The sequence below is a fragment of the Eutrigla gurnardus genome (genome assembly GCF_963514095.1).
Source record: "Eutrigla gurnardus genome assembly, chromosome: 3".
Taxonomy (NCBI): Eukaryota; Metazoa; Chordata; class Actinopteri; order Perciformes; family Triglidae; genus Eutrigla; species Eutrigla gurnardus.
Genome location: NC_139917.1, coordinates 25,756,576 through 25,771,689, shown reverse-complemented (window position 1 = coordinate 25,771,689; position 15,114 = coordinate 25,756,576). Strand labels below are relative to the sequence as shown.

General features: G+C 44.3%; 1 protein-coding gene across 2 annotated transcripts in view; it reads left to right on the top strand.

The window, feature by feature from the left end:
• znf827 (zinc finger protein 827) overlaps window positions 1–15,114 on the top strand; it is a 62,693-nt gene that overhangs the window by 5,958 nt on the left and 41,621 nt on the right. For both annotated transcript variants that reach the window (XM_084005727.1, XM_084005728.1), the window contains exon 2: window positions 12,971–14,245. In XM_084005727.1, coding sequence (XP_083861853.1) covers window positions 12,971–14,245 — 1,275 coding nt within the window. The remainder of the gene's footprint in view (window positions 1–12,970; window positions 14,246–15,114) is intronic.

Here is a 15,114-nt window from a genome sequence, read left to right as displayed (position 1 = left end):
TATGTGCACATAAGGAGATAGTTATGTCCCACAAGTCAGAAGGCAGCTTACCTCAAGTTTTTTAAATGATCACAGCAAAAAAAGTGACAAAGCATCTTTTATTGGATAATATTGTGCTTCAAGCGTTGACCATTTTGAATATATTTATTTGGTTGTTAAAGAGTATTATGTACAAGGATAATATGCAGGGGGAGTTTGACAGACTGATTTCATTTACCTCGGGCTGGCTTTTTAATCTGAATCATATTTGAATACCAACTTTTGCCAGATTTATAACTTTATTTTGTCAATTCTGTTAAAACAGTGGTGCAGTTAAGTTTTAATGAATAATATATTAATACTCAGGTATTCTCTGTTCAAGTAACAAAAACATTCGTACAGTTCATTCAAATACTTGCTCTTGCTGGAAGAATTTTTCTATTTTCTCCTGGCAGCTTTACAAAGTAAATTCTAGTACTCCACTCCAGTTTAGTTCAAATTGTAACAAAAAACATCCCTGAAATGGCCAATTTTTAAGAAGTATCTCAGATGAAAACATCAGATTTATTAAGTTACTTAATATTATATCACTAAAGTTAAAATTCACTGTGGAAATCTATTTTCGTTTTTCTTCAGGTGTGTGTTATTCAATAAATTCAAAGTGCCTCTGCAGCACAAAGTCATGTAACGGTATTTGTCCTAATACCTCCAGTACAGTACCTGCCTGTCTGCCTGGCCTCAATCAGATCCCCCTCTGTGTGGAATGGAAGTGCCTCAGCCTTGGTAACGATTTTTCCCGTGTTGACAAGTCACAACATGGAGATCTACAGCTCGGAGAGCAGCCCTTTGGCTACGCAGAGCCCTGCTTGCACTGAGTAATAGCAATCTCACAGGAGTAGCAGGCTTTCAGCTGGCAGCAGTTCATACAGAACAGCTCGCCGGTGCAGCTGGGAAAGACAGAGCAGAGTGGAGAGGGAGAGAGGAGCTGGTGGTGGTGGTGGTAGCAGTGGAGATGGAGGGAGGGAGGAAGTGGAGAGGAAGAGCTGTTAAGAGCTTTGGGCGGTTTCTCTGTTGTTGTACCACACAAGTGCATCCAGGCCCTGCAGGACAAGCCTTTAACAGGCATGAGGGATGGAGAGCATGAGAGGAGAGGAGGAGGAGGAGGAGGCGGCGGCAGTGGAGGAGGTGGTGGTCTGGGGAACTGAAGCTGGCCAGTCGTGCCAGACGCCTGCTCTAAACAGGGATGTGATTTATTATTGGACTCCGTCTCACGTTTCACTCCAAGAAAGACACAGAAATTACATCGTATAGAGATAAAGAACTTCTTCAATTGTCTTAGAAGGCAGACCATCGCCTGGGGGGGCTGTGAAGATTTTTTTTTTGTTTAGCATGTATGCAACTTTAACTTGAAATTTAAAGTTTTAAGAGTTTTGGCTATGCATTCTGCTTTGGTTATTGCTTTTTGACTGTCCCTAACCTAACCCACTGCTTTAGCATATTATACTGTTTCATAAAGCTGCTTTTTGAAATGTAGTAATCCAGTGTAGGTCGTCAGGGTATGTATATTTTGCCAGAGGGAAAATTAAAATGGCCTTTGGCCAACACGTTGATCTATGTCGCTCTCGCTGAATGCACTCTGCACAGCGCAGTGCTATGAGATGACCTCACTTCCTGTGTGGGTAGAGTAGGGCAGGAGGCCTCTCACACACATGCACACAGATTCTCTCTCTCAAGCACACCCTGGCTCCAGTTAGCCTTTAGTGCAATAGTCAGGCTAACCCTTCTCTCCCCTTTGTGTGGAAGTGTTTCCACATTGCACATTTAGGCAGTCGAGAGCAAGACTCGGGCTAATGTCTTTAACTAGCCGGGCTAATAACTGTGCGTCTGCAGCTTTTTGGGAAGTAGGATCAGTTTTATAGGAAGATTAAAAGTACACAGAGGGAGGGGTGGGCCGTTACAGACACAGGATAGTAGAACCATAAGGCAGTGACAGCTCTCTAGGGAAACGATATATCACCTCTAAAAGGAGAGTGGAAGTGTTTGGCTCCGGGACAAAAATCCAGAGAAGTTAAAATCATTGATGTGATGTCATCTCGGAGAAAGCCATTGTCAGTGCCGTGCGAGGTTATTTATGAGGCTGAAAATGCAGGTGAGCGTCTTGACTAATTCAGTGTTCTGGAGGAGGCTTCCCCATTTGCACAATGTGGTCGTAGCATCTCCGAGTGCATTAAAACGAACGATGTGACTCGGGTCTCATCCTTTTCATTGTTTACCAAGGGCATTTGGTCACTTGATTTTGTCCTTGTGATGCTAATGAGATTAGCTAATCACTGGATATTTCATTCTGAGCGAGGAGCCCTGTAGTTTATGGTACCTGTAAGCACCGATGGCATACGTAGGAACAAATGAAGCTGGACAAACTAGCGGACTAAGATAATGAATGAGTGGTTGCAGGTAGCCAGCTATTGTAAAATGAACTGAATCTGATGGCTCCGCTCATGATTGGCCGTATGCTCCCGACTCCCCACGAGTATTTTGAATGGGGGCCATGTTGGTTCAGATTGCCATGTCATTAATCCCTCGTACTCTACAGGGGAGTGGTCAGTGGCAGATGTATTTGCACTTCCTCCAGAAGGTTTTTCTAGATTAGCACAAATCCTCCCAGAAAAAAAAAAAACGTTTAAAAACCTCATTTGGCACGCACAGTCAGACTTTGTGCATAGCTGGCCAAAGACAGTCACCCCTCCCTCCACATCTCATTTTCTGACTCCCCTCCCCACCTTGTGTTGCTCAGGGCTCAGCCCATGTTGATTTGGACAGGCCAGTGTAATTGTTTGGAAACCCGGTTCTGTCATTTGCATGTAGCAAGCAGCCACTTTTCCAGTTTCAGTGGTTTGACCTTGTTGTACCTGCCAGCCAGAAATGAGATCATCAGAAGAGTAGACGAGAAGCTGACATCTCTCCTCCACCTACCCATGGCTTTAAGTGATGGTTGTCATAGCAATCATTATGCCACAGAACAGACTCAGTGGGTGAAGGATGGCTTTGAATGCGGCAGCCTCAGGTCACAACCTGGTTATGACAGAACAGATATACCTATGAGGGCTGGCTGCTGCAGCACACAGTCTGAACAACGTAAACAGCTGCATACATCGCATGTCAAGTTCATGTATCTTTCAGGTGGGGGGTTAAAATTACTGAGGAAATGTCTTTTTTATACCTTGAAGGAAGCAAGGCAGGTATTGGCGTAACAGAGAAGCAGCATGGGCCGAACAATGCCTCTCATTCCCATCAGCTGCCCTGGCCAGCATTTAACATGGAGATTGGAAACGGAATAAGCTCCCCCCCCCCCCACAGTCTCCCTGGACCTGCATGTAAATGAGGTTAGCGGTTAGCATTTCCTGCTGTGCCACCGCAATTCTTCTCCCTCTCTTGCTCCCTCTTTTTCCTTTTTTTTTTAAATAATGGCCTGAAAGTGCTCCCCCCTTTCCCGGGGTAGGGACCGGGACAAATCCTGATTAGTGTCCCTGTCCTAAGTGACAGGCTAAAATCCAAGCAGGCACTGCCTTGGGCGCCTCTGCCAAGCAGCCGTCAAAGCAATACCACCATATAAAAAGGCATCTTTCCCCCCCTCCCCCTCAATTCTCCAGATTCCCTCCCACTTTCGTCTTCCCTGCTTCTCCGCTCATTCTCCCTCGCCGTCCATTCTAAGTGTCTCTAATAGACACTGCCTGCATGGCTCTAACACACTGTCCCCTTACATACATGCATGCACATATAGAATTACCTCTCACTCTACCCCCACCTCCCACCGGACCTCGCTTTGTATCCCTGGGTGGACTGGCTGCTATAAAGCCGAGTGTCCCTTTTGCCAGTAGGGTGATTTACAAACAATACATGGACGCTGTACACACTCCCACCTTCCACCCTCCCACTCTCTCTCTCTCACTTCTCTTCCACAGACACACAATCACCTCTGCGAGGAGCTTCAGTATGCCAGAAAACTACGCAGCAGGGCGATGGCCTGTTCTTTTTGCACTTGTTCCAAAGAATGTACCCCGTCTGCTTGAGAATGCTAGCGCGACATCCATTGCTTGGTTGAATGAGGTTACTTTCTCTACCGGAAGACACGTTTACGGGATCTGGTATGTCAAGTGGCTTGTGATCAGTACTTTTTCAAAGTCACATGAAATGGTAATCAGAGCAGTGTTGGAGACAATTTTGCCCGATAGAAAGCCAATACGCGAGGGAGTTTATATTAGTCGAACAGTTCCAGGCATATGCTAATTACTCAGTGTTTTCAGAGGAGGAAATTGTGAAAAAAAAACGTATGTCGCCATAGAAGGCTGTAATAAAGCGGTTACGTTGTCTTCTGGGTTTGTTACCATACCCGTCTGTAGGAAACATTATACGCATCAACCCGTAAAACAACCACTGCAGCCCAGCAAATTGATCTGGTTACGTTGGTCAAAATGTAATTTTAGGTATGCAATTAATCATTTATAGAAAAAGAACTTCTGTAGTTGTCAGCACTGTGTCAAATCATAATATCTTGCATTTTCCCCACACACGTACGAGTAGAAACAGTTACGTTTTTTGTCTATGATATATATTGTGTTTTAAAGTGTGCTCCATGTGTTTGCCTGTATTCGGTTTTCACAAAGAAGGATGCCACCCACATATGCCTATTCCTATGAGAGGGAACGGCTTGAGTGCTGATGAATCTGAACAGCTCTTTCTCACAGAATCAAGAGATCCGTTTGTGTTTTCTAGTGTTTGGACACTACACAGGCAATGAGACCCATTTATCAAGAACAATTATTATGTTGACATAAATCACTTGGAGAGCTGTTTTTTATTTATTTACTAACTTCAGTGGGAACTTGAAGAATGATTATATTTTACGTGTATATATATATATACTGATAGATAAAGAACAACAGTGCAGTTACACAAGTTCCTAAATCTATGGCGTAAATCAACCGGTCAAAAGCAGCAAGCCATCCATTCAGTTAAAAAAATGAAAGGACTGTTTTCTGTCTGGTAATAGACAGACTCTGCATCTGGCTTTTATCCACAACAAATGTCTTTATATTACGATGTCATATTTTAGATAGACTTTATTGAAATTTAAGCAACATTGTACTGTATTTTCAGCCTGCAAGCGATGGTACGATAGACCAACAAACACTTAAAAGAAGTATGTAAAATAATCAAATTGACAAACTAGTAAAATGCAACATGAAAATATTTAGAAGAAGGAGTTGGCACTTTCCAAACCTATATTATTTTTTATTTTTTAGGTGAACAACTTCAAATGCTGAGAGCAGGTTTATGCCAACACCATGCGGTTAAAGACCCAGATGTACTCAACTTTTTGGGGTTTCTTCCTTGCATTCCTTGGATGGAAACCTTTTTCCTGACGAACATGTTCTTAATGCACTGGCAGTCAGTTTGTAGAATTATACCAGGAAATGTTCACTTACTTACTAACAACCCAATTAATGACGTCCAATCAGCAGGAGACTAGCCGTGTGCCACGCAATTCATATTACATTTGACCCTTGGCATGAGATATTTTTTAAATTACTTTTTAAATCGGTGGCAGTGCTGGTTATGGTACTTTTGTAGCTGTTATTTCCTGAACGTATCCTTTTCTTATTCATTCAAAAGAGAACTACATAAAAGACAACCTTGTTGGACATGCGATCTTCTTTTCAAATGGCAGCTTGTAAAGCAGATCCAATAAAAAAAGCATGACTCATCGTTACCAAAAACACTGCAAGCAGTGAATAAGTCATTCAAAATAAAACAAACCCTTTTGGCAGAGTGGTTGACAGTAAAACCAGCCAGTGAGATGCTGACCCAGGGCCAGCTGACTGTCCAGCTCGGTGCCCGGGGAATACCAGTATGCTGGTTTCAGTATTTCTCACCTTGTAATTAGCCAGTTAATCCACGACTCTCTGCTGTGTTACAGGTCCTCTCTCCTTTTTGTTTGTGTTTTATGTTCCTCATCAGACTCAGAGTTAGTCAGGGATCCAGTAGCTTGGAGAAATGTTGATTAAAGACTCATCAGTGTGCTTGGGATATGTAACACGCATTGCAGTTGATGTTGGTGAGATTAATCTGGTTGAGTTTAAACGGAGCCACATGATATCCATGACGAACACTAGTAGAAAATACTGTATATCCTTATAATCCGAGACTGCTAAAATAATTTGTGATATCGGATTATGATGTTTAAAATCAAAAAATACTTTCATTTGTCTGGTATTCGTCAAAACTGACATCCCTGTCTCCTTATTTTATGCATTAAATAATTTCTCAATTGACCAATAGCTGCCATTGACAGTCAAGTATGTCCGAAGACAATGGCCTTTTGTCATTACGAAGGGGATGTCCATGAGGTCACCATAGGCAGAAGTTGCCGAAGTCACCCCCTTCGATTGGAAGTCAGCATTTTTACATTAACAACCAAAATCAACTCTGTGTTTTGATTGAGAAAGAATTGAATCATGTTAAGAAATGCAAGTGTTGTGATACCTTCACAGGGGATGCGTTACTAAGCACACAATTTTTCCAAATAAAATCCAAATCTATTTTTTACTAATCTTTTCGCAGACATGTACGTGTTGAAGTTGTTTTGGTGATGGCCAGGCTTATGAATCCTGCCAGGTGTCTATATGTCTCTGTGCAGTACATCGGACAGTTCTTTCTAGATTCCTGTGTTTTTCCAAGACATTTTTGCTTTACTTCGGTGTTTTCCCATTCATAGAAGCTATAGAGTAACTGCTCATGCCATATTAAAACATTTCATCGATGGGTTGTTTGCGATAACTCAATGAAGTCGGTGTTTTTCCACAGGTTGAGATTTCGTGGAAGTGGATCTTTAAAATCCCAAACTTCAGATTTGGGAAGTAATTTTCCTCGTCTGTAGGGTGGCACATGAATGCACCATTGTGGTGTTTTTTTTTTTTTTTTTATCATCCTGCTTTTTCAGTTTCATTGTAGATGATTGAAGAAGAAAAATACTGCATAGTCAAGTAAGACTTTGAAAGTCTCTGATAGCATGACATAGTGATTAGAACATGGCTGCCCTTTGTTTGCTCAGTTCAAAAGATTGTTAGACTGATGGGATTTGACAGTGTAATGGGTAATAGATGTTTTAAACATTTTGATGCTGTTTTTAGGATTGTGACAGCAGAAATTAGCCTGTTTCACCAACCAATTAGTGTCATTAGCTGGATATTGCAGTTTTCCTTAAGCCTGGGCTCTAGATTATCTTTTAGAATGATAATCCTAATAATTGTTGAGGTAGTTTCTGTGTTCAGTGACAGAGGGTGTTCTTCAGTGACATGAAAAAGTAAAAAATTGCAATATACATGTCTATTTCTGGTCGATTAGTTACTCATACGGGCCTTGATATAATGATCTCACACCGCATTCACACATTTGCATTAGGATTTTTGGAGCATGTGAAGTGGAAATGGACTCTCTGTGCAGGAATGTGAGAAAAATTTTAAATTAACCATAACTGCAGGAGCCACGACTGCAGAGCTCACTGCAATTGAACTGAATTCATATACTGTGATGCTTGGCAGCATTTAAACTGAATTTAACTTTTGAGTTTTGGAAAATAGGTTTGTTAATCCCAATGTGTATGTCATTTCAGGGCAGAACAATAAAGTCACTAATCAGGTTCAGTTGTAAACGCCTCTAATCACAATCTTTTGTAATATGCCAGTTATGCTGCAGAGATGCAGTGGAAAAAAACACTTCTCTCCCTGCAGCAGTTTAGGTCCATAATGATGACACACTGGAGCTTATTAGCAAGTTTTTATTTTAACGTGAGATGCTAAAAGCGTAAGGAAAAAATAAACCAGGGGGTAAAGTGCACTTCATCTGCAATGAGGAATTTCAGAGGTCTGGGGCTCTCAGTCGTCTCATTCTCTTCCAAGAACACTTCTCCTTCCTGTTTCACCTCTGGCACGCTGCCCAAAGTACCCACAAACCATGGAGGCCAAGGCCGAAAATACACAGATGGTAATTTGCACTACATTTCAATACGACTCAACCGCCATTATATATAGCCCTGCTGCCTGAACTCTGATCCTCACTGAGAGTATCGCCTCACCTCAGATTTCAACTAAAAGATGAGTACATTTTTGTCACAAAGTACCGGTTGTACGGGATGACATGGGTCATTAGAGTTAAAATGAAATTAAATTAAACATTTTATTTTTCAGAATGTTTTAACATCTGACATAAACCTGGATCAATACACACGAGGATTTTTTCCCTCCTAGGTCAAGGCATTGCGGCAACATCATGAGTTACAAGCGGGGAATGTTTAATGCTTTATCATACTTTTGCATGGAAGAAAAATTTGCGTCCATTTTTCAAGCCACTAAAAGCAAAGACCTTGACGACTAGCGTTGCGTGTTATACCTATGCTAGGAAGTTACCGCAATACCTTGCCGTTATGCTTGGACAGTGTCTATTGATTTTAGCAGTTTTGCCTCATCACGTTCTCTCAGAACGTCATCTGAATTTATTAAACTGTGTGGCTTTTTGTTCTGGACGGATGTAGTGGTCTCCCACGCTGCAGTACCGCTCGCTGCCTCAACTGTTGCTGAAGGGGAAAAAAGCCTTATTAAACGCTATTCAATTCGATGTCTGGTTGCAAATATAAAGCTAACTATTAAAGAAGTTACATCAGAATACTGCGTACCACGTATATTTTTCAATTAATACATTTAAACGTATTGAATTAATAAAGAAATTAAAAAAGTTCCATTATTCCATTACTTTTCCTGACGTTTTAGATTGTTGCAGTGGTATCATTTCAGTCTCCGTATGAAGATATTCAGGAAGGGAATCGTATGGAAGATTGGTATCATGACTGACAACACTACTGCCACTACATGTGTTCTGTATGCATGTATATGGAAGCGCTGCTTTTAAGAGCAGAACAATTTGTCTAATGTGCACTAAATTTTAATTTATTAATGAAAAAAGTGGTGTCACTAACGAAGTTCATCAAAAGTAAGTTACCTGCTCCGTTCGATGACATATTGCTATATGTGTCTCGTCCATACCCTTGTTGGTACTTTGGAGCAATCATCATGTAACTTATGCAAAACACAGCATGTATCTGATTGATGGCATAAAAATGATGTGGGGGAGGGGAATCTATTCATTATTATTTTATTTTTTTTGCATTCCCCATTAGAGAGGGTTAGGGATGACGGGAGGGATATACAACAAGTTAAAAAAAAAAACGTGGGTGTGAAAGAGATCAAGCAAGTGAGAGATTATAGGGAAGGGAAGCGATCCTGATCCAGTGTGTCCCAATTAATGGAATTACCTTCCTCCTTGGGAGGACCGTTAGTCATTTGCAGAGACGTGGGCCCGGCGGTCTCTCCCACCATATTGTCCAGCAGGCGCTAATAAGGCAGTCCTGACCGCCGGGCGTGCTCATTAGCATAGCCTGCGGCCGTGGCAACCCCTGCCAGGGCCCAGCCGGACACTTAATTACTGCCGTGGCTCCTTCCTCACTACATCCATAGCCACTGCCCTTCTTCCTATGTCCTCACCCGCTGGTCTACCTCCTTAACCCATCCCCAAAGACATACACAGGAACCCCCCCTCCCAACTCATAGCAGGGAAGATGTAAGACTAATCATTTTGCCGATGTAGATGTGATGGCTTAACTCTTAGTATGTTTGTGGCAGCCTTTTATGTTATTTCAATTTTTATGGCTTTGCGGTCAGCAATCTTTGCGATTTTAGTGATTTCCTGACCTGCACTCCCTCTCTCCAGCTCGTGCTCCCTCTCTTACTCTCATTGCTATATTAGCTCATGGGCATGACTCTCTTTTTGACATCGGCACAGTATTGATGCACCCCTGTCCAGCCTTAATCGGCTAATGGCCTCCTCTTCTTTTCTGCCCAGCCAAATCAACCCCTCCCTTTAACCATCCCTTTATATGTCTCTTCCTTCCTTTGCCTTGCCGTCTCCTCTCCCCTACCCTGTTCAGGCCTGGGGTCAGTGAGGCCAGTTTTCATGCCTGGCTAAGTCACAGAATAGCTGTGTGTGTGTGTGTGCGTGTGTGTGTGCGTGTGTGCGTGTGTGTGTGTGTGTGTGTGTGAAGGAATATGTTAGTCAGCAGCCTCATACGAGTCATGTGGTGTGTGACCTCCTGACCTACCTTTACTCCAGTCCCTTGCTCTTCTCTCTTTTCTCTAACGCACACTCTTCCCTTTACCAGCGACCGTTCTGTTTGACAAGGAAGTCTGGCTTACTTCTGTACTAAACTCGTATGCATGTGCATGCACGCACGCATACATGCACCCCTCTTTGACCTACAAATCCACGGCCAAAATAATCCTGCCAAGTTCACAAATGCAGATTGTTTACAGCATCGCATGGTGAAACAATGAACACTACCCATAATGTCCAACTCTTTTTAGCTGTGAGCTCCCTGTCCTTTTTTTCCTGACGGGTTAATACAACACACAGGTTTCCAAACACTGTAAGTCACAGAGGTGCTACATCAAAATATTTTTAGCTGCTCAGTGTACGTCTCTGTTCAAGCTCAAGGCAGTTTATTCTAGCCAGTCGCGAATCCTCACGGCCTTCCCTTTATGTAGCCTCAGCTTGCACTTTGACCGGTTATGGCTCTCTTTTTGTCTGTAATGTGGTGGCGCTATACATCTCCGTGGGCCCAGAGAGAAAACCCCCGCTGCTGCACCACTGAATCACCCGTGTGTAAGTGATAACAGATCCAGACTGCTGAGCACCCCGCAGCTGTTTGTCTCAACATGCAAGTCATCCCCGCCATTACACCGCTAAATGGTTCCCTTTCAGTGGCAGACGCTTGCCGCCTTGGTCTGTATCTCCATGCTTCCATCACTTGAGGGGCGGCTGCATTTACTGTCGCAGAGCCCGCCGTCCTACCAGAGGCAAAGCAGTTCAATGTGTGTCAGTGTGGGGAGGGGGGGAACATTTAATCACATTCTTGGCTGGGTGTTTGTAGTCTAAACACATGTATGCACGTGTATATAGTCTCTGTGCGTGGTGGGCTTACAGCAGTTGTGAGGACAGAGTTCAGACGAAGCCCCCTTACAGCTTGGGCTGGAGACCACGACCTTGGGAAATGTCATTCCGCCCCCAGGGGTGGCTCGCCCGTGACACACAAACCCGTGGTAGTGGAGTGCATCAGTGCACTGTAGCACTCTCCGGCACGACCCTAGTGGTGTAGTGCAGAGTGAACCTAGGAAGCAAGAGAGTTCAGCCTCAAAGCTGAGACCTTGGGTCAGCAATCTAGCGATTTCCCTCTAACCACATTACAGCCATTAGTGGCTCTCGCTGTTTTTCACATGTCACATAGAAATGGGTCAAGCCCTGCCCTGAGTGACTCACTGGTTCTTTTCCCCTCTCCCTCTCTTTCATTCCTGTTAACCCTACTGCTCAGGTGGCAAAATGACTTCAAGGAGTATGGGAAAATTGGGTTCACAATCAGCACATTATGATGTTTTCATTCACCTTAAGAAATGTGAAGGGTCGTGCATGCTGTATATGGTCCTCAGTCTCTCACATCTTGCATTATTTGTGTAGGTGAAGTCTATTAGACGTGGGTTCATAGACTAGATGGAAAGACCTGAGGCGAATATTACACCATAATCCGTTGCCTTGGTTTTTTGGCATCTTACACTTCCTGTCAGCTCTTGGTTATGTGTTACTAAAAAACATGAAGGATGTGTTTGTGTGTGGGACTGAGATGGGAAGATGTTTGGAAGTGTGTAAACCCTGTTAATCTGTTGCAGCATGAGAGTAGTGGTCATAGAGGGTTATGATTGTGGTCACCTCTTGTGGACCATGGTGAGCCACGCTGGCCAGATGTCAGCCGACTCTAATGATCTCAACAGGTCGCTGGGCTGGGTTGCTTGGCAACCGTTTTGCCTTTCCCTGTAAACGGAGATCAGGCCCACCAGGCCTCTGTCAGGGTTGAGATGGTGAGGACAGCTTTGGTGTGTGTGTGTGTGTGTGAATATACTGCGTGTGTGTGTGTGAGACACTTTAAAGCCACATGTTTTGCAACTGTATGAGTGCACACTTTCCTAAGAAATCTCAGCCAGTTTCATTTTATCAGATGTTTTGTGAGGTTGTTTCCGCTAACCCGAAGAAGAGGAGAAAAAAAGTCGGTTTTGACATTTTGTTTTGCTCAGACTCGGTGCTTTTGACATGTTCTTATGGAGGTTTGTTAATATGTATCAGGAATATTCACTTTTCTTTGTTCGCCCTTGTCTGGCAAGCTGTAATGTTTTGCTTATGAATATTGATACATGAAGTGTATATTAATGACCCTTGGTGACCTTAACCCTATCCTTATTGGCTCCCCGGTGGTATCTGCTGGCTCATGAATATTAATCTAGTTCTGTAACCTCCATTACCCTAATCTTTGCTGTCTAGCCTCCCAGAAGGACCCGTTGTCATGGTAACCCCTTTACTAGACTCTTTCAGACCAAGGGTGGGAAAAATATGCTAAAAAAAAAAGGACAGAAAATCTAAATTACTCAAACATCTTGGATGCACCTTGTGGAAAGCTGCCACTGTATCAGAAAGAGGTTGAATGTGTTGCTAGTAGTCATTTTTCCTCAGTCCTCTTGCTGTGCAATGAAGTGCATTTTTCACATCTTTAAATGGCCATTTGACTTGTGTTTGGGCATGTATTTGTTTTCATGAATGTTCAAAAGCATGGTCTCAATCCCACACAGTGCAGATCTCAGATCTCTGCCACATCAGACAAGCACGTATAGGAAATAATAAAAGTTAATAATAATTTCCAATGTAAGAAGATGTGCCCTGTATGCCCTCTACTTCAGAGGTACTCTCAGTACTAAGTGTTTGATGTTCACAACTCATTCTCAGGATACTCGAGTATTTAGCTGAAAGATAATCCCGATGCCTGTTCTCTCTCCTCTTCCAGATGTGGACAGCAACGAGGAAGGAGGGCCTGATGACGGTCCTGTGGAGGAGGAGGGCTGGTTTGGGAATGCTTCTGACACGCGCTCAGAGTCGTCGTCCTACGGAGACACCCAGGATGAACTCCTCCTGGCCAGGGGCTCCTCTCCTGATGAACGGCCTGGAGTCAGCACTGGGTCCGGGGACCACGATACCTGTGGAGGTGAGAGCTCATTGGGTTGCCCCACACCCGTCCATCGTGCCTCTTTGGAACTTCTTGGACTGGATGGAGGTGCATTCTCGGCCCAGGACACACTCTCTTCTGTGGTATCGTCGCTGTATGGTGAGGCGGCGTCTCGTGCCCTGGGAAAACCCCTGAGCAGCAACCTACGGCGCCTCCTAGAGGCTGGGTCGCTGAAACTTGACACTGGGGAGCTACTGGGTCGGTCATCCAGGGGAGGTGCTGGCGGGGAGTCTCCTCCGATTGGTCTAGCCCCACCTTTGACCCTCTCCCCTTCTTCCCACCATGCCCAGCAGTTAAGTGCTCTTGCCCGAAAACTGGCCAATAACAACAACAACAGCGGCTCAGCCTCACCAGCCTCCTTGGCACCCTCAGTCACCAACATTAAGCAAGAGCCCCTTGATCCCTTTAACTCTGTAACCCCTAGCAACGGCAGTGGCTTTGTATGGGCAGGTGTTGCGGATAAGTGGCCCCCGGCGAGCTGTTCCACGCCCTGTGGCTCCAGCCTGTCCCCGGACTCTGCAATCCAGAAGTTAAAAGCAGCGGCGAATGCCGTACTTCAAGACAAGAATGCCGTGGCCTCTTCCACAACGACCTCTTCCTCCTCCTCCACCTCTGCCTCGTCCGCAGTGGCAGCCCTCGGAGGGGGTGGTCGAGGAGATGACGTTGTGCGCTTTGATGCCTTCAACTCTCCATTCAGCCCACAGTCGGCTAGCTCCACCCTCGCTGCACTTTCCAAGAAAGTCAGCGAGCGCAGCCAAGCCTCGTCAACGACCAGCGCTCCTACCGAACACCAATCCTCCAACTCTTTTCTCTCGCTTGTGTCAATGACCTCCTCTGCTGCCTTGCTCAAAGAGGTGGCAGCCAGGGCAGCGGGAAACCTGCTGGCAGAGAAGAAGGATGGTTCCTCCTTGGCGACCGCTGGAGTCCTCCAAGAGGATGTGAAGCCCCTGCTGGACAAGAACCAGAAGGCTTCCACGCCCTCTACCCCCACCCAGAGCCTCGACTTGCTGTTGCCCTCGACTCCAAAGAGCAGAGGCAAGCCCAACAGCCAAGCAGGTAAAGTCATAATATAAGTCGTAATATTTATACTACATTAATCAAAATAATGTTTTTATCAATACAGGTAATAAGAGTAGAGCTCAGCTTAGGTTAGGTACATTTTATGATTTTTTTGTTGCAGTTACAAAACTGAAATACACTCAATTGTTGCTTTGTGTGCAACACAATCTGGTGACCTAAGCTCAAACAAGACTGGAATAAAATGAAATAGAATGACCCCATATCTGTATAGAAGAGAGGGACTATGAGGCTTCAAGAACATTTCACCTGCACTTCATTTATACAACGTTTTCATCTTCGTTCACCATACTGTTTTCTTTTGAAAAAGAATTGTACAAATTTACCCAAAGTTCAAGAGAACGATCTCCCCTGTCATTATACTTCTTCCCATTCAGCGTTCACCAAAGAACTACCACTTATGTCATGACATCCAAATCAAAACTGTAAGTACTGATAAATTAAATCATATATTGCAATTGAAGTGCAACGCTGCGAAAAGATAAAACACCTATGGTGTCATTGTGTGGAAGAGTAGCGGGTTTACTTGTCACCCCAAAAAAAAAAGCACAATTCTGAACCTCCGTGACATGTTGTCTGTAGTTTTGTAATGGTTTTGTTCTCACCTCACTGGCGCTGAAGTGGGGAGTAGTGTAGCCTCAGCTTAAGTGTCAGCCGAGCAGAGAGCACAGTCGAGAGAAAACAGCCCTGGCTGGCCTTCTAGTCTGGGAAATGGTCTGTGGGCTCGACGGGGGGTTCCGACTGAGACCTCACTGCCTTCCCAGACCAGCTCGTTTGTGCTCGGATGTGCGTGCTGCCAAAAGGGGGCCGTCAGTGTGTGCTCGGCACAGTGGGGAGCCCTGGAGTCC